General features: G+C 36.9%; 3 protein-coding genes across 6 annotated transcripts in view; all 3 read right to left on the reverse strand.

Moving 5' to 3' along the window:
• LOC107678030 (F-box/WD repeat-containing protein 11-like) overlaps positions 1 to 8,905 on the reverse strand; it is a 16,367-nt gene extending 7,462 nt beyond the window's left edge. Inside the window, exons 1-6 of one of the 2 annotated variants that reach the window (XM_016473141.1) lie at positions 8,788 to 8,905; positions 6,515 to 6,574; positions 4,863 to 5,082; positions 2,707 to 2,893; positions 2,397 to 2,487; positions 1,876 to 2,013 (exon numbers count right to left, since the gene is read on the reverse strand). In XM_016473141.1, coding sequence (XP_016328627.1) covers positions 1,876 to 2,013; positions 2,397 to 2,487; positions 2,707 to 2,893; positions 4,863 to 5,082; positions 6,515 to 6,574; positions 8,788 to 8,826 — 735 coding nt within the window. In that variant the 5' untranslated portion in view covers positions 8,827 to 8,905. Of the gene's footprint in view, positions 1 to 1,875; positions 2,014 to 2,396; positions 2,488 to 2,706; positions 2,894 to 4,862; positions 5,104 to 6,514; positions 6,575 to 8,787 lie in introns of both variants that reach the window. The other variant, XM_016473140.1, reaches the window with a different exon arrangement.
• Positions 8,906 to 10,013: 1,108 nt separating this feature from the next.
• etf1b (eukaryotic translation termination factor 1b) lies at positions 10,014 to 16,478 on the reverse strand. 3 transcript variants are annotated; one of them, XM_016473145.1, is made up of 11 exons: positions 16,248 to 16,478; positions 15,127 to 15,235; positions 13,569 to 13,744; positions 13,186 to 13,325; positions 12,980 to 13,118; positions 12,704 to 12,894; positions 12,490 to 12,619; positions 12,194 to 12,364; positions 12,021 to 12,085; positions 10,941 to 11,088; positions 10,014 to 10,857 (listed from the first exon to the last, which is right to left on the reverse strand). In XM_016473145.1, the coding sequence occupies exons 2-11, from the start codon at positions 15,210 to 15,212 to the stop codon at positions 10,775 to 10,777; spliced, it is 1,329 nt and encodes a 442-aa protein (XP_016328631.1). In that variant the 5' UTR covers positions 15,213 to 15,235; positions 16,248 to 16,478; the 3' UTR covers positions 10,014 to 10,774. The 3 variants fall into 3 exon arrangements, with proteins under 3 accessions (XP_016328631.1, XP_016328632.1, XP_016328630.1); XM_016473146.1 differs by lacking the exon at positions 16,248 to 16,478 and adding an exon at positions 15,584 to 15,700; XM_016473144.1 differs by lacking the exon at positions 16,248 to 16,478 and adding an exon at positions 15,584 to 15,654 and having other exon boundaries at positions 15,127 to 15,232.
• Positions 16,479 to 18,561: 2,083 nt separating this feature from the next.
• trpc7a (transient receptor potential cation channel, subfamily C, member 7a) overlaps positions 18,562 to 24,600 on the reverse strand; it is a 14,869-nt gene continuing 8,830 nt past the window's right edge. Inside the window, exons 3-12 of the mRNA XM_016473078.1 lie at positions 22,477 to 22,659; positions 22,236 to 22,400; positions 21,917 to 22,133; positions 21,250 to 21,483; positions 20,772 to 21,036; positions 19,606 to 19,801; positions 19,279 to 19,500; positions 19,128 to 19,205; positions 18,928 to 19,003; positions 18,562 to 18,742 (exon numbers count right to left, since the gene is read on the reverse strand). Of these exons, the coding sequence (XP_016328564.1) occupies positions 18,603 to 18,742; positions 18,928 to 19,003; positions 19,128 to 19,205; positions 19,279 to 19,500; positions 19,606 to 19,801; positions 20,772 to 21,036; positions 21,250 to 21,483; positions 21,917 to 22,133; positions 22,236 to 22,400; positions 22,477 to 22,659 (1,776 nt within the window). The 3' untranslated portion in view covers positions 18,562 to 18,602. The remainder of the gene's footprint in view (positions 18,743 to 18,927; positions 19,004 to 19,127; positions 19,206 to 19,278; positions 19,501 to 19,605; positions 19,802 to 20,771; positions 21,037 to 21,249; positions 21,484 to 21,916; positions 22,134 to 22,235; positions 22,401 to 22,476; positions 22,660 to 24,600) is intronic.

The raw sequence follows: 24,600 nt of genomic DNA on the forward strand, positions 1-24,600 counted from the left end.
TAGCACTTGTTGTTTGTCATATTTCTCTGATCACAAATGCAGACAGAGTTTTATGTTTACGCGGCGCGATGTAATGCAACGCAACGCGTAAAAAGACAGTACAAATCATTATAATCAGTAATTATGTCCCGACTGGATGCAACAAATGCCTCGTTTGTAATGGGTTTTAATGCTTTTGTCTCGTCGCTCCGGCCGGAACACGGCATCAACAATATGTGAGGGGCGTAACATTTCCATCTCACACTTGAGGTATTCGGCCAATCACAACGCATTGGAAAGCTGGCCAATCACAGCACACCTCGCTTTTCAGACCGATGAGCTTTGTAAAAATCGACACGTTTCAAAAAGGCGGGGCATAGAGGAGAAACAATAATGTACAGTATGTGGAAAATGTATTTTTTTAACTTTAAACCGCATAAACATTTCATTACACCAAATACACCAAATAATGTTATTTTTAGCAGCATCATATGACCCCTTTAAAATAGAAATCCTTGTAATATAAAAATGTCTTTACTGTCACTTTTGACCAATTTAATGCATGCTTGCTGAAAAGTATTAATTTCTGCCCCCTTACTGATCCCAATAATTTAAAATATATTTGCTATTTAAATTTTTCACAACTACAGGCGTCATAAATTTAAAGGAGTCATAAACTGCCTTTTTTATTTTGTAGTGTTCTCTGAGGTCCACAGAGAGTAGGTTTGACAAGCTACATCCTTCACAGACAGACGCTGCTGTGTTTTAGGTTAAAAACGCATAAATACTCAGTACATGTCAAACTATCTGTAATAACAGACAGAGCAATAGTGACCACATAACAAAAACAGTTACTCACACTTGTGTTGTGTGGTGCGATATCAGATCCAATATAGTCAGCACACTATCGTCTTTTAGTTTCAGGTTCTCAAAATCCTTTGTCGAATTGTGCCTTGTTTGTAAACAAATCCGCGATAAATTGTAGTGAACCAAGTTCTTACGGACACAGTCTGGCACTTCATTAAAAATAAAGTTAATCAAATAAAGTTTATCGTTTAGTTTTTGCATAGACCTGTGTGTTCGTCTCTCTCGTAAACACTACATGTGTGAATTGGTGGGTGGGGCTAAACAGGCAATGAAGCAGACGTTGATCATCTTCTGCGGAGGTGGTGTTTAGCCACACTATTACATCAAAAATTGGCACATTCCACAACCTCTCATTTTGGCAGACTGGCTTCAATATAAGCTGTTTTTAGACTAACAACAAAGTTTTGAGTTATGAAACTTGCAGGATGTTTTTATAGCACAATGTCCTCCTATATGTCAAAAGATCAAGGGAATTTCGGTTTCTCGGTTCATGACCCCTTTAATAACAATAACCTTTTACTGATATTGTCAACTCTGCCACATCCCTAGAGATACACTTGCTGAAATTCTCTCCCACAACAAGTGCAGTAAGAACATGGGACTGTACCACAGAGTTTAATACTATGAGTAAGGAAATCTAACAAACCCCTACATATAACCAGTATCAATAGTCATTCTTGCCTTAGAAAGTGACTTGAATCATCTCACCGGTTTCAAAACCCTCTCTCTAGTTTCTGTATTATAATACAGAAGGGGAGAGATTTGATTGTGTAAATCAAAAACTCAAGCATGTTTCTATTTAAAAAGCTGTTTAAAGAGAATTCATGTTCCTCCAACTGGTGAAGTCACGCATTTGCTAAATGTGATTAAACACATCATTAGCATAATTCACGAGAACACACTTGTGGTTAGTGTTTTTAAATGACACCTGCATATGGATCCACTCAGACGCTGTGGCTTTTACTGGTGATGACTTCACTAAACCCACACGAGCTTCACTAGAAATATACCGGCAGAGCGCGGTCGCACCTTGATGGAGTTATCGCGTAGACCGCTGATGATCTTTTCGTCGTCATACTGGAGACAGTAAACACCTTTGCTGTTCTCCGATCTACACTGGATCCTCTGCAGGTTATGTCGGCCACACCTCCAGTTTGCCTCGATGGTCTAGAAACATGAACAGCAATGTCATATATGAGCAATTTAATTACACCTAATTTATTTGATTTGATCAAAAATGATTATGCACAGACATTAACTAAATCAGCGGCCCGTTTTATCACTACATTTGAAAATGTAGTATTAAAATAACTGAAGCCTGCATACTCGGATTACTCAGAGGGCAGCTATGAAGAAGACAAAGAGCTGGGTAACATGAGGCCAACCGCCTACCCCTGAGGTGTAATCACTGGTCCTGCTCGTTCAAATGAACAAACAAACGCTTACTACCTCCCTTTCCTTAAAAACACTGACATGAGCAGACAAGATCTAACATCGTATTACACTCTTAAAAGGACAAGAGAGAAAGAAACGATGGTTGCTTTGCCCACCTCAATGTCCTGAATGATTTTTGGATAAAGAGAGCGGTAGTATGAGTTTGGAGGAACTTCTGTTGTGCGGTTCTTGAACAGATATTTTTCCCTGTGAAGAAAACGGCAATAAACATCCCTGATAAACTGACATAAGCATCTTCATAATTCAAGGCCAAATAAGATGCACAAGACAATCTAAATGGAGGTTCCCAGCAAGTCTGGTGGAGAATTACACCACTGAGAGATAATGGCGAGGTTGTTGTTAAACCTCATGTATAAATGAGGGGGTTTGGGGGACGTAAACAGTCATATCAGCACTGTGACTCACCACTGGTGTCTCTCTGAAAGGCCCTTCCACAGCGGGTCTGTCCGAACCATCCTCTCGATTAGCTTCTTCCACAACATGCCTTCGGATATCACACGCTGCCATTCTTTACACACCAGCTCAGCCGAACAAAGCGAGCGTGCGTCCAGAAAGGACAAGATGTTCTCCGCTATATGGTCCAGACCCTGAGCTGGAAGACAAATTGAGAGTGATTTAATTTAAGTGAAATAGGACATTAAAATTTAAAAAAATAAAATGTATGTATCAGGAAGGGACTGGATAGTACACAGTAGACATTAATGAAAAACATGGAGATTGGAGAATGCAAGAGGGGTTTAAAAAAAAAAAGCAAAAAAGGTGGTTTGATGATGTCAGCTAAAATGAAAAACTTCATTCTAATATGCTGATCTGGTGCTTGAGAAACATTGCTTTTTTTATTATTATCGGTGTTGAAAACCGTTTTGCTGCTTAATATTTTTGTGGCAACTGTGATACATTTTTCAGGATTCTTTCATATAGAAAGTTAATTTATTCGAAATGGATATTTTTTTGTAACATCACAAATGTCTTCAGTGTCACTTCTGACCAATTGAATGCATCCTTGCTGAATAAAATTATTGATTTCTTTCAAAGAAAGAAAAATCTTACAGGCCACAAAATCTCAATGGATGTGTATATTTTGTTGAAATACAAACAGGGATTTTATTCTAGGAATAGGGCCCTATGATTTCCACGATGCGGAAAGTGCGGATGGAATCACGGAATCCAGTTACAAAAACAGAACTTACAGTTTAACACGGAATATCAAATGTTGACATTTCATCAACATTTGACAGCATCCTAAAACAAAACAAACAAACAAACAAAACAAAAAAAACTTTGCTTTCTCTTTCCTTAATCCCCTCAATTGTAAGTCACTTTGGATCGAGTCTGCTAAATCAATGTAAATGTATATCACGGAATTTGTCAAAGTTTGGATGAATTAGTCAAAATTAGGTCATTAACCTTCAATCAAATCGCGACATGGACTAGTATCTGTAAATATTAAACCGCAAAAATACTAATTAAATATGAATCCTGCATGTTCGTGTCTCCGTGTGAATGAATGACGCAGACGCGCGTTTTGTTTACTACACCTTATGAAGCGCGTGACGCTCGTGGTGATTTCAGCGTCTGCCGTCTCACTAAATGAGGACATAAATACATGAACAACATCTCCAGAACTGCTCTAAGAGTACTTCATGAGCATTTTGCCTTTTCATTTGAGTAAAACTAGTGTCATATACACAGAAACTTAAAGGTATTCACAGCAACCCGTCAAAATAAAAGTTTGGTTTAACTTGAAGACATTGCGCCAGAAATATTACTATTATTCAGTAGAATGTACGTAATACTACTACTACTGTTGGAAAAATTAATACAACTATTTTTTAAGGAATAGTCACACAATATTTCTTGCATGTTTTAATTTGGTAACAATAAAAAATAAAACATTTCATAGGGCCCTAAATATGTACTTTTTGTTAAACTTTTAATAAATTGATGCTAAATTGTATACGTTTCATGATTTTAATTAATTAGACATGCTTTTTGATTAATAAAATTCAATTTAACCATTAAAAAGGAGTCCAGAAAAATTAAAACAGAATTTGGAAAAAAAAAAAATGTAATAAAACAGAATTTGGGAAAAAATAAAACGGATTTCATAGGGCCCTATAAGAATAAAATACACTGATGAATTGTGATTCAAGTTTGGTTTCAACTTTAGAGATAAAACAGGCCAAGACAAACATGGTATCTTTAATCTTAAAGGGATAGTTCACCCAAAAATGAAAATTTGATGTTTATCTGCTTACCGCCAGGGCATCCAAGATGTAGGTGACTTTGTTTCTTCAGTAGAACACAAACGAAGATTTTTAACTTAAACCGTTGCAGTCTGTCAGTCATATAAATGGAAGTGAATGGGAATCACGGCTTTGAGTCAAAAAAACATACACAAACCAAATTAAACCCTGCGGCTGGATGCCCTGGGGGTAAGCAGATAAACAACAAATTTTCATTTTGGGGTCAACTATCCCTTTAAGGCTATATTTTAAGAGTAATGGACACACCCTCCATCAGAAATGGCATTTTCAGAATAAGGACTCTGTGTGTGTTACCTGGCAGTGCCGTAATGAAGTCCCTTTGGAGCATGGGTTTGAGGTAGGAGTTTATGTGGCCGTGTTGGTAATGGCACATGCGTGAGATCAGGTGTTCCACAAACTCCACCTGGTCTGCCTCAGACCACTGATCAAAGAGCTGGATGCACACGTCCTTCTCCTTCTCGTAATTTCCCTCTGACGGCCGCTTCCTAAAGCCTGTCAAAGGTCCATTACTCACCTGAGGACAGATAAAAGTAGGCTGGGAGAATTGTAAAAGGAAAAAGAAATAAATATATTAGATGAGACAAAAGAAAATATGTATCGGAAAGGATTGGGCAAATGGAAAATTTGAAACACGGTAACATACTATCATAATATTTTAAGGCAGATGTGTTAACTCAGCAAAGAACAGTGCTGCAGGTGCTCTTCTATTAAAAGAGCCACATACAGTTCCTGTATTCACATGCAATAATAGGAGTTTCTACAAGAAATTCTCATGCTATTAATCCCAAACAACTCATCACTTGATGTTCTGTACATAGTCATAGTAGAGCACTTAAGTGACACTTAAAACATTTAAGAAAATTGGCACAAACATCAAGCAAAAACAAGAACTTTGTTTCTTTGTAGAAAGATTTAGAAAAAAAATTGATATTTTCTGTAAGTAAAAAATTAGAAACATGATCTAATGTGTGGTTACTCTGCTAAAACATCTGTATGAGATTTAGGGGAACTGATCTCATAAATTCATTAGAATACATTTGGTTTTGTTAAAAATAAATCCAAAAATGTCTCAAATGTGAAGTTAGCCTTGAGAAATCTAGCATCATATGTCTGCAGATCATGCCACTTGGAGTCATACGAAATTCAAGTATTTTGAAGTGTCTTACATCATTGTTAAAAGTTTTGGGGTCAGCAAGATTTTCTTTCGAAGAAATTAATACTTTCACTCAGGAGGACATATTCAATTGATCAAGATGACACCAAGTACACTTATAATGTTACAAAAGAGTTCTGAACTAAATGAATGATGTACTTTTCATTTTTTTAAAAATCCTTAAAAAAAAAGCTATCATGGTCGGTTTCCACAAAAACATTAAGCAGCGCCACTATTTTCAACATTGATAATAACAAGAAATGCTTCTTGTGCAGCAAAGCAGCATATTAGAAAGATGTCTGAAGGATCATGTGACACTGAAGACTGGAGTAATATATTGTTATATTAAATTGCACATATTGTATGAAGTTTTATTAAATTGTAATAATTTCACATCAATACCACTTTACTGTATTTTGATCAAATAAACGTAGCCATGCTGAGCACAAGCGACTTCAAAAACATTACAAAATCTCACCAACACCAAATTTTTGAACAGTAGTGTAAGTGTCCAGATAATTTTGGGGCCAATGTAATTATCCAGGACATCTCAAAAATGCAAGAGGAAACCTAAAAACAGAAAAAAATAAAAGCCTGCGGAAATGGACACTGAGGTTTTCCAGACGCAGATCAGGCCATGCCCTACAACAAACCCCTAAGTCAACAGTACTTCAATATAGAAAATCCTGCATAGTTCAGGGAGAGGCTACTCAATAGATCCCTATTGTTCTAGCCGTTTTTTATTTTATCAGACTTTGACACACTTTACTGAGGTACGGCTCGTCCACCTCACCTTAATTAATGTGATCTTTGGGGAGCGGTCTGCAGTCTGCGAGTCCATGACAGAGAAGTTCTGCAGAAGAAATCACAATTCATTCTTTTTTTTATAAATCAATAGTAATGTCTGCTTTAAGTCAAACTAAAACAAAAAATTACAATAGAATAGAATATCAGAACTACTCCCATACATGAAACAGAACTACTCATATACATAACCCACCCTTTCATCATCTGCTCGCATGCGTTCATAATCAAATTGCATTGTTTGTTGGAAAGCAGATGAAAGGACTGAGCACCAGCCTACGATCTGTGTGTGCGTTGCATAATTGGACAGACTCTCCATCAGCATGCAGCAAAGATGTGGGATCGGGCAGGGCGTGTGGGCGTTTAGCCAGGGCCACCAAAAGGATATGCTTACATCCCAAATACAGCCACGATAGAGATGATACCATCCATATCGTTGCTCTTAAGATCCACGACTCGGCACCTGCTTTAATCCATAATCACTGAATATCAGCCAAACTCTTTAGAAACTTAGGCTCTCTGGACTAAATAAAGCAGTGTGATATTGAAGCTAGACACTGACACCAGTGTTATTTTAGAAGCACTGAGATAGTATTAGACTTCATTAATATCATTTTTTTTTAGCTTTTTTTTTAATTTTGTTAAAATTGTAGTAATTTTGTTGAGTTTTTATTATTATTATTATTATTATTTAAAGTTTTAATTATTTAAGTTTTAGCTGTAGTTATTTTAGTACTTCAAGTTAAACTAAATGAAAATGGGAAATGCTACCTTGACAACCTAAGTTTTTCCTCCAAATAACACAAATGTTTTCTATGGTTTTAGTTAACAATAATAACCCAGTCTGACACATGATGACAAAGTTTGGGATTCATTTCAAAACATCCTTCTAGGTCAGCAGAGCAGGAAGTGTAGATTTATTATGAGTCTATGCAGTCTACACACAAATTCACATGGCTTGTTATCTTCAAGCAGAAGCCATTTATCCGTCTTCCTCAAGCTTCACAATACAAGTGGACAAACTCAAGTGCATTCACTCCTACCCTTTTCACAGTATCCATGGCAACAAGAAGCAAATCTACTCTGCAAAACTGATTCTATAATGTTATTGTATTGACTAGGTGACATATTGATTCAGACACAGCCTTATTAATTAAGAGCACATTTAAACAAGTCAAACTTTTATTTTGAAAGATACCATAAGAACGTTTTAAATTAAGAATAGAAATAATGTATTAAATTAAGAGACTAACGTTACATTAAAATCTCGTCAAAAATCTATTTTAATAACAAAAGGTGCATGTTTAAGTAGTAAACGATATTTGAGGAATTCAGATTATTTTTAATTTGAAGTGTTTCATAGAATTACTGTTTAGAAAATTGTGAAACAAAAAAATAGTGCGTTTAATAAGAAAGTATCGTAATTAGTTCGAGTAGGCTAATGGTTTGATGTGGTTAGCCACTTAGCCGCTTGCTGCTTTCACGTCAACAATTAACGTTTGTATTTCACTAAGAAAAGTGTGGGGTCACTAAAACACAAATGTTCACTCATCCAAACACGATTGTTGAATTAGTTGACGACATTTGTATATTCGCTCATCGTTCGGCTCAGAAACGTCATTTGAAATTGACAGCAGGAGCGGTTACTTCCTATTACGCAGCTTTAAAGTCCAGTTAAAATGTGTCGTGAGAAGTAAATGTTGCGTTATTGTGAATGAGAAGTGATTGTTTTAAACACTTTAAAATATAGTTAAGCGTTCTTAGACTGTATATGAACCACAACTCGTCTGTGGGACCAAATTATAGACAGGACTGAGTGGCGCAGAGGCGCCGCAGTGGAGCTCAAGGCACCGGCTGAAGTCGATGAGACTCGGACTCACCACGATGCCGCGGCAGCTTCCCTTCCTTCGCCTCCGCGACTAGCTCAATAAATATCCTCAGCCCCCGCCAAGAACAACTGTTCGCCTTGTCTACTAACGTCTCAGCTGTTGTTTCAAGGGAAAGACACAGGCGAGAGACGTGAAAACGACCAAGTGAGCCAGCGATACATAGTAGGGCCCTCCTTGTCAGCCGAGCCAGCCATTTCTCTCTCCTCACCCCCTCCTTCCTTCCTTCCTCCCTCTACTCAGCCGATCCCTACCCACTCCACAAGCTAGTTATATTCAACCAGGCTACTCTTATAACCGCTAATATGGATTTCTAAACGCTAAAGTATTGCGAACATACTGGAAAATGTTTTTCGAAGCACACACGAGTACTCACCATCAGCTCTAAGGTTTTGTCTTCCATCTCCGGCTCCATGTTTGTTCCCCGAAACTCGCAGTGAAGATGGAAACCCCGCCCTGCGACACAAACACGTCACGAAAGGAGGCGGAGAAAGCGGCCTTGTGTCTTAAGTCTCCCATTGGCTGTCAAATAAAAAAACGTGCGCCAAATGGGCGATGTCCGCGTTGTGATAGGATCATTTCTGCTGCTAAGGTACAAAGCGGTTACAGACACAGTACGTCATAATCGAAGGGGGATATATTCTGTAACAAGATTCGTGGTTGGTCATCGAATGACAAAAAGGGTTTTGTCCGTTTTGTAAAATGAATGGCGATTGGCTGTCGTCTGGTGCTAGGGTAAAGAATCCCCTATGATTCACATATTAAGAATATTTCTAATTGTTTGCTGGTGACATCCTAGCCTGCAGCCAAATATTATTATTATTATAAGTAGGTCTAAACAATTTATTAAACGAATACAATTCTGAAGCTATCAGAATAATGTTTACCTTTGCTTTCCAGTTAAATTGCTTATAATTGACTTTCTCACAGTAAGCGAAATAATCTTATCAAACTTCGAACCCATAAAACGAAGTATATCAAATAAGATAAAACGTACTCGCAAAATAAACAAGCTATAAGTGCAATTTGCAAACAATGAAAACGTTTAATGTCTTGTGTCCAGATGTAACAAATGATTTATACAAAATAATGGACCAAAAAAAGAAAAGAAAATATACATCATAATTGTTAAAATATTGTGGGCCCCTATTTTGGATCATTTTTTTCTCTCCTTTTACATGATCAGATTGTGTGTTTGTTGTAGTAGGCGTCAAAACACCAACCATGCCACAATTGTTAAAGGTCCAAAATATTGATTTGCAGCTTGTCTTTCTAAAACCAATATGTTGTTAAAATATGACTGGACAACATGGAAAGAACTTAAGAGGCTTGTAATCTGTGGCGGGTCACAGACTCCGAGATGTGACTTTTTAAAAGGGAATTAAACAGCCAAACTGACATATACTCACTCACACATCACAGTTGACACAGTAACCCCCCACCCCATAATCGGTCCGAAAGGACATTCCCATGCATAAAGCCGTCGAATACCAATGAGTGCTGAAGGCTCGAGCTAAGATTTTATGTTCGGAAACAGCAGGAGGCTGACGTTAGGGTCCAGATGCTGGTACACTGTGCTGTCGTATCTCACAAACTGCAAAATTCAGGCACTCATATATATAGTTTATTTTGAGAAGTAGCATCTCCTGGGGGCTGAAGGAAAACAAGTGAGGGCAATGTACTGTGAAAGACGGTTCTCGGTCTTCAAGAAGGGATGAGTCCAGTTACAATATGGTCCATTTGAGAGCAAGAAATGCCTCAACGTGGGCACAATGCGATGGGAGGAGCAGGGTGTACCACTGGCTCAGAGTTCATCACCACCACCACCACACTGGTTTACAGCAGAAACAAGGCAACAAATCAAGTCTGGGCTAACCAGGAAATTAAAACGAAGGCCTGGCAATGGGCTTGAGGTGGCTAGAGGTAAGCAGTACAGCTCTAATCATTTGCTACTGCTTTCTTCATACACTGAATAAGAGAAAATATAATACATTTGAATAAAATACAACAGCAGCAGATGCCATTATAAAAGGAGAGGCAAAAGGAAGAAAAGGAGTGAGATTAGAAGGGAAGAAAAAGTAGATCTGAAAGCCTAGAGTGTTTTCGTGAAGAGCTGAGGCAGGACAGGCAGACGGGCCATGGCCATGCTGTTGCGATGACCCGGTAATTAGTGGAGAGGAGAAAACTCAGTCTCTTCCAGTCCAGAGATGGAGTCGCTGTATTCTAAAGCCAGGGACCATCCGCCATCTTCTCAAATTCTTATTCTCCCTCCTGCTGATTCGGTCTCCTTCGCTCCCCTGCCGTTTGCGGGGTAGGTGAAGGGGGAAAATCTTATATTTGAATTTTGTGTCAGTCCCAACTACCTAGTAGTCATCTAAATCAAAAAACTCATCATCATCTCCCTGGTAATCCATGCCTTGGAAGTCCACCCGGTACCGCAAAATTCCTGAAGAAAAAGAAAAAAGATATTGATTTATGACAATTAACTTTCCATTTCCCTACAAAACGTAATCCGTAGAGAGCACTTACCACCAATGCCTCCAAAGCCTTTCACAAACTGTGAACCCTCCTGGCTTTTGTCCGTAACGATTTCCAGTGTGGCCCCAAACTTCTTGTAGTTATTGGCGAACCACTCAAGCAGCGGCATGCTCTCAATCAGCTCATGCTCCTGACCCGTCTAAAATAAGAACATATGGTACTGTTAACATTATACACCTCCTGCCTGAACCCAACATTGGCTAAACTGAAAAGCAAACATTACACAAAAGGTGCAAACAATTAATCATGTATTTGTTCTTCTTTTGAAACAGTTATGAGCAAAATAAAAAAGGAAAGGTTGTTTTTACAAAATAAGAATTTCTGAATGTTCAACACTCCTAAAAATAAAGGTTCTTTATTGGCATCGAACCATCTTCAGCATCCACTGAACCTTTCCGTTACACAAAGTTCTTCATAGTGGAAAAAAGGTTCTTCAGATTAAAATATTTTTCACCAAAAAAAAAAAAAAACCTTCACTGAGAGGTTATTTGAAAAACCCAAAATTATCCTTTCTGCAACCTTTATTTTTAACAGTTTAATACTTCACTCTTTTGCTCTAATGAGCTGCATGAACTATACAAGTTTGTGTGAAACCTGAAGATCATGTTCCTCACAATGATTTGAGGATGAAGACCATCTGACCTTTTGAGTTTATATAATCAAATGTAACAAATGTGCTTAAACAGGGATCTAAAATGAAGATCTAAAATAACTCACTTTAGATCTCTATTCTGTAAGCACATTTGTGACATTTGAATAAGATATTCAATGCAGTCTTAGATTTTAGAACCCCCAATGTACGATCCTGAGAAATCAAAACAGAACTGCAATGAGCTTGGTACTCATGGGCTGATGACAGTTTAAAGATCAAGCGTTTCAACCCACAGGCTGCTGATCTGATTTCAGGCCATGAGAATTGATCATTGGTTGCTTGAGTACTGCACTTAAACTCCACAAGAAAGTCACCTGGGGGAAGGAGTTATAGCTATTGTTGCTTCTACATTACTTTTCAAAATAAATACGATTTGCTGAATCATATAATCTGAATTTGATTGACGTGGTTTCACTTACCTCCTTGTCAGTGAAATGAGACTTGTCCTTCTCCTGTTCCGGTGTCAGATAGAGTGTCTTTTCATCTGATTACAAATGTAAAAAAAAAAAAAGTAATTAAAATGAGAAAGGAATCTTTTTGTATTTTGCAAATATTGTGAAACTGAGTATGAGAGTTTAGGGTGTGTGTATACCATTTTCTGGTGTAGTATTTTCTCCATGACAGCGTAGGACATAGCGCATAGTGTCCAGGTTCTCGTAAACTATAAGAATCTCCACCGCTCCCATCTCCAGCGCTTTGAGTGTGTCTTCAACTCCAAAACAATACTTCCCTGTGTCCTGACTGATCTCATCAAAGTATCGGCCTGAAATCAGAGACAAAGGTCACCACACCAGAAAAAAAAACAAAAAACACCAAAGCCCAGGTTTATGTCACAAACATTTTTTCCAGCATGTCCATTTTCTTTTATCAAGCCTGCAAATTAACTACCTATTAGTTTCTTTTCTTGGATGAACTTGACATTAGACAGCACTTCCGCTGAAAGCTCAATGGCCTGGTTGAAACCGTTCTCTCCTCCATACGATATATCAACCAGCTTCAGAACCTTCGCTTGTAACCTCTACACGTGCAGAAGAACCAAAGTCAGAAACCAAGCAGACGGATTAATAAAGGTTGTAAATCATTTGATGCCATGAGAACATACCGGATCAAACATGTCTGACTGGCTGAGCTCCGTCTTGAAATCGGCCGATCCGGCAAGAACCAGTCCTGCCACGTTGACCTTGTCATTGGACACGAAGAGTTGCACCGCCGTCTCTGCTACCTTACGCACATAGTTATGTCTCTTCTCCATCCTCAAACGTGCAAATCGAAGAGCAGACTGTCCTCCTCTACCTAGAGTTTAAGGAAACAAGCTTGTAAACACTAAGTTCCATAAAAGAATGAAAATAGCCACAGCAAGCAATTTAAAGATGTTTACCGTGTTTTTTGGGCAGGTCCACAGTAAATTTGTGCAACACCTCCCTTGCGTTGCCTTGTAAAGTCCCAAACAGGGCGCCACTACCATCAATCACAATGAAGCCGAACTTGCTGTCGTCTGACAGCAGCGCTGTTAGAGCCTGTGGATACAAACAAATTTATATTAGGTGTTACAATGTTTTAGTACATTAGATAGATAGATCTTACCTCAGTATGGAACTTGTTGTCACATAAATACAAGGATGTGTTGATTGGTTTAAAAGGCTCAAAATCAATGTTTACTTTCTTCTCTTTGCCTTCCTCTGTCACTATGGTGCCACAATACACCACCAGGCCATTAGGAGGCACTGCAAGATAAACAGGAGATTTATGGAAGGGGGATCAGGAGAGACCACACCTATTGAAAAGAGTGCATCAGGTGCAACCAATTGTACTCACACATACACAGCAAATATATATGAACTGCCAGTTTAATGTTTAAACGGCACCATTTCGGAAAAGATAAACATACCAAGTGCAATAAAATTCAATCATCTGAGAAGTTAAATGGCTGTGAAAGATCATAGATGAAGCTAAGCCCACTCATTTACCTTTGTTGTAGAGTTTGAGTCTCTGCTGTACTGAGGTAATGGCTCCCAGCACGGAGAGTCTGTTGACTCTGCTCTTGATGTTCGAAGCCGTGCCGAACTCATCGGCCAACATCTTCGCAACACGCGAGATCTGATCCTTGGGTGGGATGATGAGGGAAATCATACTGGTGCCATTTCTGAGAAGGAAACAATATAACAGAAATATAAGAGCAGGCTGATACTTTCATTAACATACAGTACAGTCTCAAAAGTTTAGGGTCGGTAAGATTTTTTTATTTTAAATGTAAAAAAAAAAGTATCTTATGCTCACCAAGCCAGCATTTGCTTAAAATACAGTAAAAAAAAAAGAAGTAATATTTTCAGAATTTAAAGTGTTTTCTATTTAAATATATTTTGAAGTGTAATATTACTGTAATGGCAAATCTGAATATTCAGCAGCCATTACCCCAGTCTTCAGTGTCACATGATCCTTCAGAAATCATCCCGATTTCGAATATGCTGGTTTGGTGCTCAAGAAATACTTTTTTTTAAATAAATTTAATTATTATTATCAATGTTGGAAAAAGTTGCTCTGCTTGATATCTTTATGTAAACTGATAATTTAGTTTCAGTAATCTTTGCTGGAAAAAAACATTAAAAACAGGATTTTTTCTAAATAGACATTTTTGTAACATTACAAATGTCGATTGAATGCATCCTTGATAAACAACATCTTACTGATACCAAACTTTTCAATGGAATTGTATATACAATGTATCAAATAACCTAACTTTGTCAAAGTGTCAAGCCAATATATGATAAAATCTAAACTGTTTATGGGCATTCTGGTTGAGGGATATCAAATACATCTTCAAGTCAGCATAAAATAGACAGTTCACTCAATTCATTTACATTGTTCCATAACCAAACAAAAACTGATGACTGAGGCTGTCATTCTGCTTAACCATTCACTTTCATTGTAAAAAAAAGAGGGAACAAAAGAAATAACCACATAAGTCCCTTACATTTTGCAACACGCTATATACTTCACAAAAAACTAAAAAAAAATCAAAGCGGTTTAGATCAACATGGCTGTAAGAAAATGACAGAAAACTAAAACTAACGGCGACTGGTTGTATTACGCCATTTAACACCAAAAAAGTATTCAGCTACAACAATGTTAATAGCGTGATATTAAAACGACGTTTAAAAAACAATTACTTAAGAGAAACAAAACATGTAACGTTAGCCGATTTAGCATGGTTTCACCCATTTAACAAACGTCACCTCCACCAACCCATTTTAAGGCGTCATCCATAAAGTGCTTTACATTTCAAACGACACCACATAAAACGTTTCCCGCTCTTTATCATAAAACCAACATTATTATCGAAATGAAGAGCTGTGCAGTGCGCGGTCTCGTTCTCCGTCCACCATGCTGCTCTCTCCAACAGCTGTTAGCAAGCTAGTTAGCATGTGGTCCCCCCAAAGAACGAAACGAATCGCACATCGGAGGTGCTACTGTTTGTCATTCAACAGCTGTATACAAATCTAGAGGATCGGACGGTGCGAGCCTCACCCTCTAGCCGCCTCAAGGCTTTTGATCAACTTCTTAATCTTCCAGATTTCCACGTTCCTGTCCGCTGCACTGGGGTCGTCCGCCATCTTCCTCGCGCTGTCTGGACCTGCTGAGAAAGAGAATCCAACTTTAGCTTGCTAGCGCGAAGCGTGTTTGATTAGCAGCTATTTTCAAAGCGGATCGTTCACAATGGAAATCTGAAAAGACCGACCGGGGATCAGACAGAATTGTTATTTGATTAAAAGAAGGTCTGTTGTGAGTAGAAGAGAAAAGCGCGACTAAAGTTGGACGCGCTAACTGGCTAAAGCAACGCTGCGCGCGGGCCTCTCGCGCCCGAGAACATCCCTGCCACGCGCCGATCGCGCGAAACCACCCTTAAACTATGATTTTATTTTTTAACACGTGGTCAGTTTTCTCGAAGCAATTTTATTATCGTACATTATCGCACTGTACTCACAGACTAGAATTATCCGCTCCGCCGCGTCCGTACGGCAGTTACTTTGCGGTCCACAGCTCGCTTGCCGCTGTTTCTTCTTCTTCTTCTTCTTCTTCTTATTCTTCTTCTGATGTTTATTGGCGGTTTTGGCAAACCAACTTAAAGGTGCATTACCGCCACCTACTGATCTGGAGTGTTGAGTGAACAGATTTGGTAGAGAGAAGGATATATATTATATTTAAAAAAAAAAATTATATTTTATATATATATACCACAATTATAATTTATATTCTTTCCATATTTCCTGTCTTTTTTAGATAATTGAACACTTCTTCTTTAATTCTTGATTGCATTTGGCTATTCCCTAGTAATATCTTGAGTGATACTTTATCATGTCCCATCAAATTCTTGATCTTTTCTACTGTCACTTCAGTTGGGATACCAGTTATTATACTCCTTTGACCCATGTCTTTTCTTCCGGAATCGAGCAGATCACTTTTTGTGCACAAATCGACTTTATTTTCAATGCCACTTTTTGTTGCCTACTATCCTTACAATATAGGATTAGTCTTCCATCTCTCAACTTCTTGACACTTTCTATTGATCCTATCGTTTCCTTAATTACTTTAGACAGCTTCAGCGGATTTATTATCTTAAAAGACTCATCCACAAACTTCATCATTACCTTGAACTCCTCTTTCTTTCCTCTTATCGAATGATTTCCATTTCCATTGTCAGTTTCAGATGTATTACTCCAGATTTTCTTTCTTTTCCGATTTTCTACTAAACTCCACTCATTATTCCCGTTCCCTCCTTCTTCATCCACGCCAAACATTTCATCCTCCATTTCCGGATCCCTTCCGGACTCTACGTCACTACCTACCATGCACACTCCAGTCACAGATCAGCTGTTGCCAAAACCGGGGTGTATTTGGAGCTCTGTGATTGGAGGACTTTACTGTCAAACAAAAAGGGTGGAACAATGACTTTTTATTATTTATTTTATTTTTTGAATGCTTTATTTAGTGACAACCAGTATTGGGCAGTAACTAGTTACAGGAATATTATTAAAGGTTACTACAGTAACTAGTATTGTAACTAATTATTACTAATACGATTTCAGTAATACAATTACAGTTACTATGCATAAAACAGCTAGTTACTTAGTTACTTTCGATGTCTTAACCCCTACTGATTTAAAGTCCAGCAATCCAATAATTCCTAGATTTATTTTCATAACTGGCACATGAAGTCACCAGTGCAGCAGGCATGTGGAAAATGAAAAAAGCTTACATTCAGTGGATATAAATATTGCAATTACTTTTGCAAGATTTTGTCAGGAGAAAAGATGATCTGAACACTGATGTGTAAGTTGTGGCGTTATGGAAGTTGTGGTATTACTTTACTCTAGCTTCACATGGCCCACCCACATCCCTCAATCACCACTCAGTGTTTGTAATAACTTCTGACTGCGATCCAATGTGGATTTTGGTCAAATGATGAGGCATAAATATATTGTTAGTAACATTTTAGAAGAATTTTATGGGGAAGATATGCAACTTATAGAAAAATAACTAGTAGTGTAACTAATTACTGTTGCCGGAAGTTAATAAGTAACACAATAATATTACTTTTGAAAGGAGTAACTAGTAATGAGTAATAAATTACATTTTTTGAGTAACTAGCCCAACACTGGTGACAACTCACATAACAAATAGATACAAAATAAAAATAACAAGAATATTATAGTAACAATAAGTAATTAAATAATACAAAATAAACAAAACAAAGATAAAGAACTATATTTGGGGTAGTGAAATCAAATCAAATTCTGAAATATTTTTTGCGTAATTTTTACACATCGTTTTGCTTAAAAAATAATATTTCCACCCCTTTATTGCTGTAATGCATTTATTTATTTATTTGTTGTTTGGTAATTTCAGTTTTCAAATTAGCTTATTTTTATAATGGTATAATAACAATAAAAATCTTAATTTCTTTAAGCAAAATAAAACCTTTAACTTCTTTATTTTCTTTTTAGCTAAAATATGACCCAGCCTCTTGACAGTTTTTATGAGATGCACCCTTCTGTTTTAAAAGCACACAATTATTTTTGGTTTGTTTCAAAACTGCAGCTCTGCAAGAAATATTTACATGTTTGTTTAAAAAAAAAAACTAATCTTGAAAAATGCTATCAATAACTTAAGTATAAGCAGGCACTTTTAATATTTTATTTTCATACTGAAACCTGACAATACATTGTCATAATATTCAGTACTAACACACACACAGCCCTGTTGTTTTTATTCACTTCTACTTTACATAAAGAAAACCAAGCCTTCCATTAGGATCATTTTGCATTGTTACTTTTTTTTGAGAAATGAAAATTATTTTATTTTACATTTTATTTTACTGCATTATGGACTTGGAAGGGAAATATACTTAACTCTCATGGAAATAATGTCACAATGTAAAACCTTTAACAGTCTTTAAAAAAGGCTTCATTTTCTTTAGACAAAATATAATTATATATTTCTTCATGATACGTGATTTAAAAAAAAAAAAAAAGTGAGAGAAAGGGAAATGGTATTGCATCTTTGTCCAGGTCCTGGAGTTCCCCATGCACATTTTGGATGACTATGTTATTTAAAACACATTTATTTTTATCATAAACCCATACGTCAAGCCTCCAAGACCATATCTGGGAGTTAGGACCAGGACTGAGAACTAATGACAGTACTAACACATTTAGCTCTATTGTTGTCATGTTATATATAATATAGATATTGTGATAATACATTCATCTGAATTTATTATTATTCTACAGCATTACGTCTCTCCTGAGTTAGAGTTATTAAATGACTTTATTAAATCGCATCCTACACACAAATGGTAAACCACAAATCATACCTTCACAAACCAATGTCTAAAACAGACTAAGAGTATAAAGAGATTTTAAAGTTTTTATCTAAACTAAATATTTCAGCACATCTAGACTCAGCCCAGGACACTTTCAGCTACAATCACAAGAGTTCATTTTTCATGGTCTCTTGGTTCCTTTACTGAGTTTGTCTCCAAGCTCCTGAATCAGTTCAGCAAGTTCTTCAGTGGCCTGTGACTTTTCCTCCAGGAGCTCGTAGCGGAGGCTAGAAATGTCCTGCTTGATTTCCTTCAACTCACCTGAGAAGAAAAGCCACATGAAAACAAGGGTTTAAAGGGTTTCAAGTAAAACTTGGCACCAAAATCAGTTACGGACATTTTTAACACTTTACGGTTTATTGTTTGACATCAATCAAAGAAATGTGTTTATGGCCACACAAGTAAATCACACAAGAGACACTAATGGATGAATAAATGAGTCTTACCTTCATTGATCTCATCACTTTCACTGTCAATTTGGGCTTTTAGGACATACCGCTTGATGAGACGCTTCATGAGTTTCTGTGAGAGTAAGAAAGTTTAGAACGACATTTTGCAATATTGCAAAATGTATTATATCGACAATTTGATGATTTATATACATACGTTTTACAACATAAGTTTTAAGATAAAAATCAATCAGTACCTGATATCTTGTGGGATGTTTGATAGGATTTCTAACCGTGAAGCCCTCTTGTGCATGGTAAGGTTGAAACCGACGAAGCTGAAAAGATATCAAAATTACAACCTGCGATTTCTACATTTGAACAGTTTGAAAATCCTTGCTGATCTCTGACCTTAGAGCGTGAATTGGCCATTCCCACGTCCTGCTGGCTGCTGTTGCTACGAACCCTGGCCTTGCATAAACTCACTAGGCATGCTTTAGTGCGCTGAGCCATGTAATAGAAGGATTTGGGACTGGGTATTAGATTAAAGGGGGGCGGAAGAGTGCTGCCTTCATCAAAATAGGAGAGCCACAGCTTTGCACGAGCAAACTTCCATTCTACATCAGCGTCCTCCTGTTCTCACACACACAAATATAAACATATGCATGACAAACTATCCTTTTGAGTAGTAGTATTATTATTATTTTTTTTTTTTTTTCAAAAGTACATTTGTCTCACCTCAATCTCCTGGTATGAGTGGTTGATCATGGCTATGAGCATGTTGAGCAGGACCACCACCATTGTGACATTATAGACCCCAAAGAGCACGTAACCAATGTTCTCAATGAACTTATGATCGTACTTCAAAACCACAGAGATCACCTCAGATAAACCAAAGATGGACCAGAACAGTGTTTTAAAGCTTTCCTCTACCCTGCAACAGATACATACATGCAAAATGTTATTGAAACATTCAAAAACAGTGCTTGGCAAAACTGGTATCATGTTTTCAAAACATGTACAACTTTCTTTTATTGGTGGAACAAACACCAACACACACACACATATATATATTTAGATATTGTCTCAAATTCAAACACCAAAATGTAAGATATTAATTTGAGAGCTGAGAGGAAGATTTTTGGCTTAAATTCCATATTATATTAAAAATTTATTATACACTACCATTCAAACATTTGGAGTCTGTAAGATTTTTTTGTACTGTTCTTGGTCACTATTATGCTCAGCAAGACTGCATTTATTTGATGACGAATACAGTAAAAACAGTAATATTTTAAAATATTATTACAATTTAAAATAACTTTGTTCTATTTCAATATATTTTAAAATTAAATTTATTCCAGTGATGGCAAAGCTGAATTTTTGCCATCATTACTCCAATCTTCAGTGTCACATGATCCTTCAGAAATCATTCTAATATGCTGATTTGCTGCTCAAGAAATGTTTTCTATTATTATCAATGTTGAAACATTTTGCTACTTAATGTTTTTGTGGAAACCACAATACTTTTTTTCAAGATTCTTAGATGAATAGAAAGTTCATATACAACATTTATCTGAAATAGATTTTTTTTGTAACATAAATATGTTTACTGTCACCATTGTACAATTTAATGTGTCCCCAGAGAGAGAGAGAGAGAGAGAGATCATACTGACCCCAAACCTTTGAATGGTGTATAAGTGAAATAGACAAATTTTATCTTTTGTTGCAAAACATTCTGCAAAACATCTACTTTTGTGTTTTGTGTAAAAACCTCTAATTTATAACAAAACAATGGGGAATAAATGATAGATTTTTTACAATTATTTATTTTTTGGTGATCTATCCCTTTAACAAGTAAATTCTAAATATAAAACTTGTCATTGTAACTTTTTTAGACTTACGTGGTGAAAGCAGGATTATATTTAGCTCCCAAGTAGTAGGAATACAAATTAAACATGCCGATCATGAAGGCAAGGAAGACCATGATGAAGATGACCATGAATTTAAAAATATCCTTCACCGTGCGCCCAAGAGATATTTGTAAGGGTCCGAAACTCTCGTTGGCTGGCAGAACATAGGCGATACGTGAGAAACTGAGCACCACAGCGATGGAGTACAAGCCCTCAGAGATGAGCTGAGGATCTGAGGGAAGCCACCTGTTCCTGGCTGAGAGAGAAGAGGCATTTTTTTGGTGTCACCACTTGATGGCAGCATTTTGTTTCATTTCAGACAGCTGCAAGAAAGTCTGTGCAGCATGCATGCATAAGCATATGATTGAGAACAGGAACAGACCTGGTCTTTTATACTGATACAGTATTTTACAGTTCACTTTGGATTTTCATTTCTTGAATATACAGATTCTTTATTTTTGCAACATACCATAAGTGAAGTAGGCCACGTCTTCTGGTAATGAGGCATTGATCAAGTCTGCATTAGTCACGTACAAATCCACATACAGCTGTGCATGGGAGGCTCGCATGAAAGCCATGAACCGTGCGGTGAATGACGCCACGAAGACCGATAGCATGCCGAAGTCTAACACATTCCACAAATGCATGATGTATTCTCGTGGTCCATCAGCCCAAACCTCTTTACACTCCGTCCAGATCATTCCTGATCAGGGGAATCAAAGAAAATAAATGGGGTTCATTTATCATGCTTGAAATATTACATAATTAATTACAGATTATTCTAGAGATCAAAAGTTTGAGGTGGGTTTTTTTAATGTTTTTGAATACTCACCAAAGCTGCATTTATTTGATCAAAAATATAGTAAAAATGTAATCATGTGAAATATTATTTCAATATGAAATAACTGTTTTCTATTTCAATATTTAAAAAATATATATTATTTCCTATTTGATTCCTATTTGAACGACCCGATTCCATCAATGAGATTTTGCAAAGCAACGGTAAATGTGAAAACTGTCTCACCTGCATTCAAGGTGTTAATAGTGCTACTCTGTAAGAGATTTCCTATTTTATTCACACCTTTTGACCCAAGATTACCTATAATCTAGGCATATTATGCTTGACTGATACTCACCCAGCACCCATTCCATTATCAACATCTCTGTCCATGAGAACTGAGTGGTTTTAATGCGAAAGATCTGCCGTGGATGATCAGTGATGGTTTCGTTAGGAAGGTTTTTTACTCCTGCAAAGCGGTCGGAAGCATTGAGAACCAGAAGACAGAGGAAGAGGGTGAATGAGACGGCGTGAGCTACAAACTTCATAAAGGGACTGCGGAGAACCTGGCCCACCTGGAGAAAAGAGCAAATGCAGAAATACATTTAACAACGGAAGAAAAAGAGAAGTCTGCCCAATGTTATTCAATTAATTGATTTTGAATGATGATGATGTACCTTGCTGCAGGGCATAATCCAATATGCAATAGCAAGAAATGGCAGGCCAACCATCACTCCCAGCACTGTCCAACACTTCACACCAATTGACTGCTGCCTAAGGCCTGATAGATTCTCATACCACAGCGTCAGTAACTGCTGCTGGCAGTTCGGATGAGCCACAAACTGCAGGGACAGCATTGAATTAGACATTGTCTTGGGAAACCACTTCCACTTTAGTCTATTAATCATTTCCCAGTACCTTCTTGACTTCATACTTAATGGCCAGTTTGACCCGGCTAAGGCAGGGCCGGTGGTGTTCGCTCGGGGGGCTCTGGTCCACATCTCCATTCAAAATGGCCTCCACCTCCTCTGTGTTTCTGCAGAGATCCAGAACACCAACCACAAAGTCCTTACATTGCATGGAGAGCTTCCTGTAGTCATTCTGAAACAAAACAGAGCGACAGTATTATGACTTGAGGCAGGCTATTAATCACTTGTAAAAAATAATTCACTCCAACTGAGACCCAAATTGCATCTAGCGAACAGTGAACGCTCTGCTGTGAAAGACATGGATGTGTGTGAATTCATTGAAAGTCCCATGTCGCACCTCCAAATGGAAGTCTGATTGATGTTTGCATCAGATCTTCTCAAACAGAAATTTACCTAATGGAGGGCACCCATGAGAAGCCCATCCTGCTAATTATAGCATCGCAGTGGTTTAGGAGAACAAACATTTTATGTGGAATTACAGAAGCGGAATCACTGACACGCCATTACAACTGTCAAAGTGATCGTCTGTAGAGAAAATCAGTGATGAGAGAATAATAACGGGGTGATTACAGGAAGCTCTCGATGGAGCAGTTTCAATTAATAGCTCACTAACCACAATAAGGGAAAAAACTGTCTGGATTTGAGAACTCCTGATTAGATATTTCCCCAGAGTGACGTTGAGTGAAGAACTTTTCCCCTACATAGTTAAATATAAAACAACACACGTCGGCAAAGCGCATGAAGCTCTCTAGAGAAACGTTTTCTTTTTGGAAAAATGTTGTGTGGAGAGATTCTACTGAACCAGAAACTGTCATAGAACAGCCTCTAATTTATAATGAGGGTAATCTCAAGGGTGGGAAATTGGTTTTCGTGTGGAATAATCTGCTGGTCTGTGAGCTCCAATGAGTGTAGACGTTTCTTTCAGAGAGACGCAGCTTATTACAGGGCCATGAGCACACTTTTCACGATTGGACACTTCCTAGATTAACTGAGAAGCTGTGCTTTGAAATAATCATGAAAGCGCCTTAAAGGAGTTTGTATTATGCACAAAGTACACAATGATTCATAGTGATTCAACTCATTGTACCCAAAAAAAAAAAAATGTTTTAAAGAATGATTTTTTTAGGGTTGAACATGATACATTTATGTACTAAATAAATGTTTAACATAATATTTGTAACAAATTTTACCAATTTCAGTTTTGTCTTCACCAAAATCAGTCACCGCACCGGTGTGGATATTTACTGTACTTCGCAATCACAGATTCTAGCCTACGTCTTGGAATATGACCCAAATAAGAATTTTCACCGTATATTGCCATCTGAACAAGTAAGTAACAAGTCTGCCACGTTTGTTCTGACCAACGTACCACTCAAATTAGAAAACATTATTATAAGCTAACCGTTGAATCTGGCTAAAGTAAGGCGATAGTTTTTAACACTGGCTGGTTATGTACTTGCTCAAATATTGATTTTGGATCATTTTTAACCAAAAAAAGTTACGGACTGCAGCTTTAAGTCAGAAATCACAAGATAAATCATGATTATTTGATTCTATTAACAGCCCTACTTTTTAAAAGAAATAATCACAATATATATTTCTGACATCTGACCCTCTGATCCAGGTAATAATTGGTAATAATTGAATTAATTATGGTTTCAGGACAGTAACAGGTTCATAAATAAATAAATAAATAGTCGAAATCATGAGATAAGAAGTCATAATTATGACATGAACAATGAATTTATAACAAAAGGTTGAAACTGACATAAAAATTCAACTTTTTGTCATATTTATGAATATACTTATGAACTGATGACTTACAACTATGATTTATGTCATAATTATGTTTAATCTCAGAAAAAATATTTTGTCAACATTTTGACTTTTTATTTAATAATTATGACTTTAAGTCACACTTAAAACATATTATTTCCTGATTATGACTTCATATCCCATAATGTTGCCTTTTATGTCATAATTATGACATTTAATGTCATATGATTAACCAAACATGATTTATTTTATTCTATTTATTTTCTATTATATTTTTTTAATTTAATTTAATTTAATTTAATTTAATTTAATTTAATTTAATTTAATTTAATTTAAT

This window comes from Sinocyclocheilus anshuiensis, unplaced genomic scaffold, assembly GCF_001515605.1.
Source record: "Sinocyclocheilus anshuiensis isolate Anshui unplaced genomic scaffold, SAMN03320099.WGS_v1.1 scaffold260, whole genome shotgun sequence".
NCBI classification, from domain to species: domain Eukaryota; kingdom Metazoa; phylum Chordata; class Actinopteri; order Cypriniformes; family Cyprinidae; genus Sinocyclocheilus; species Sinocyclocheilus anshuiensis.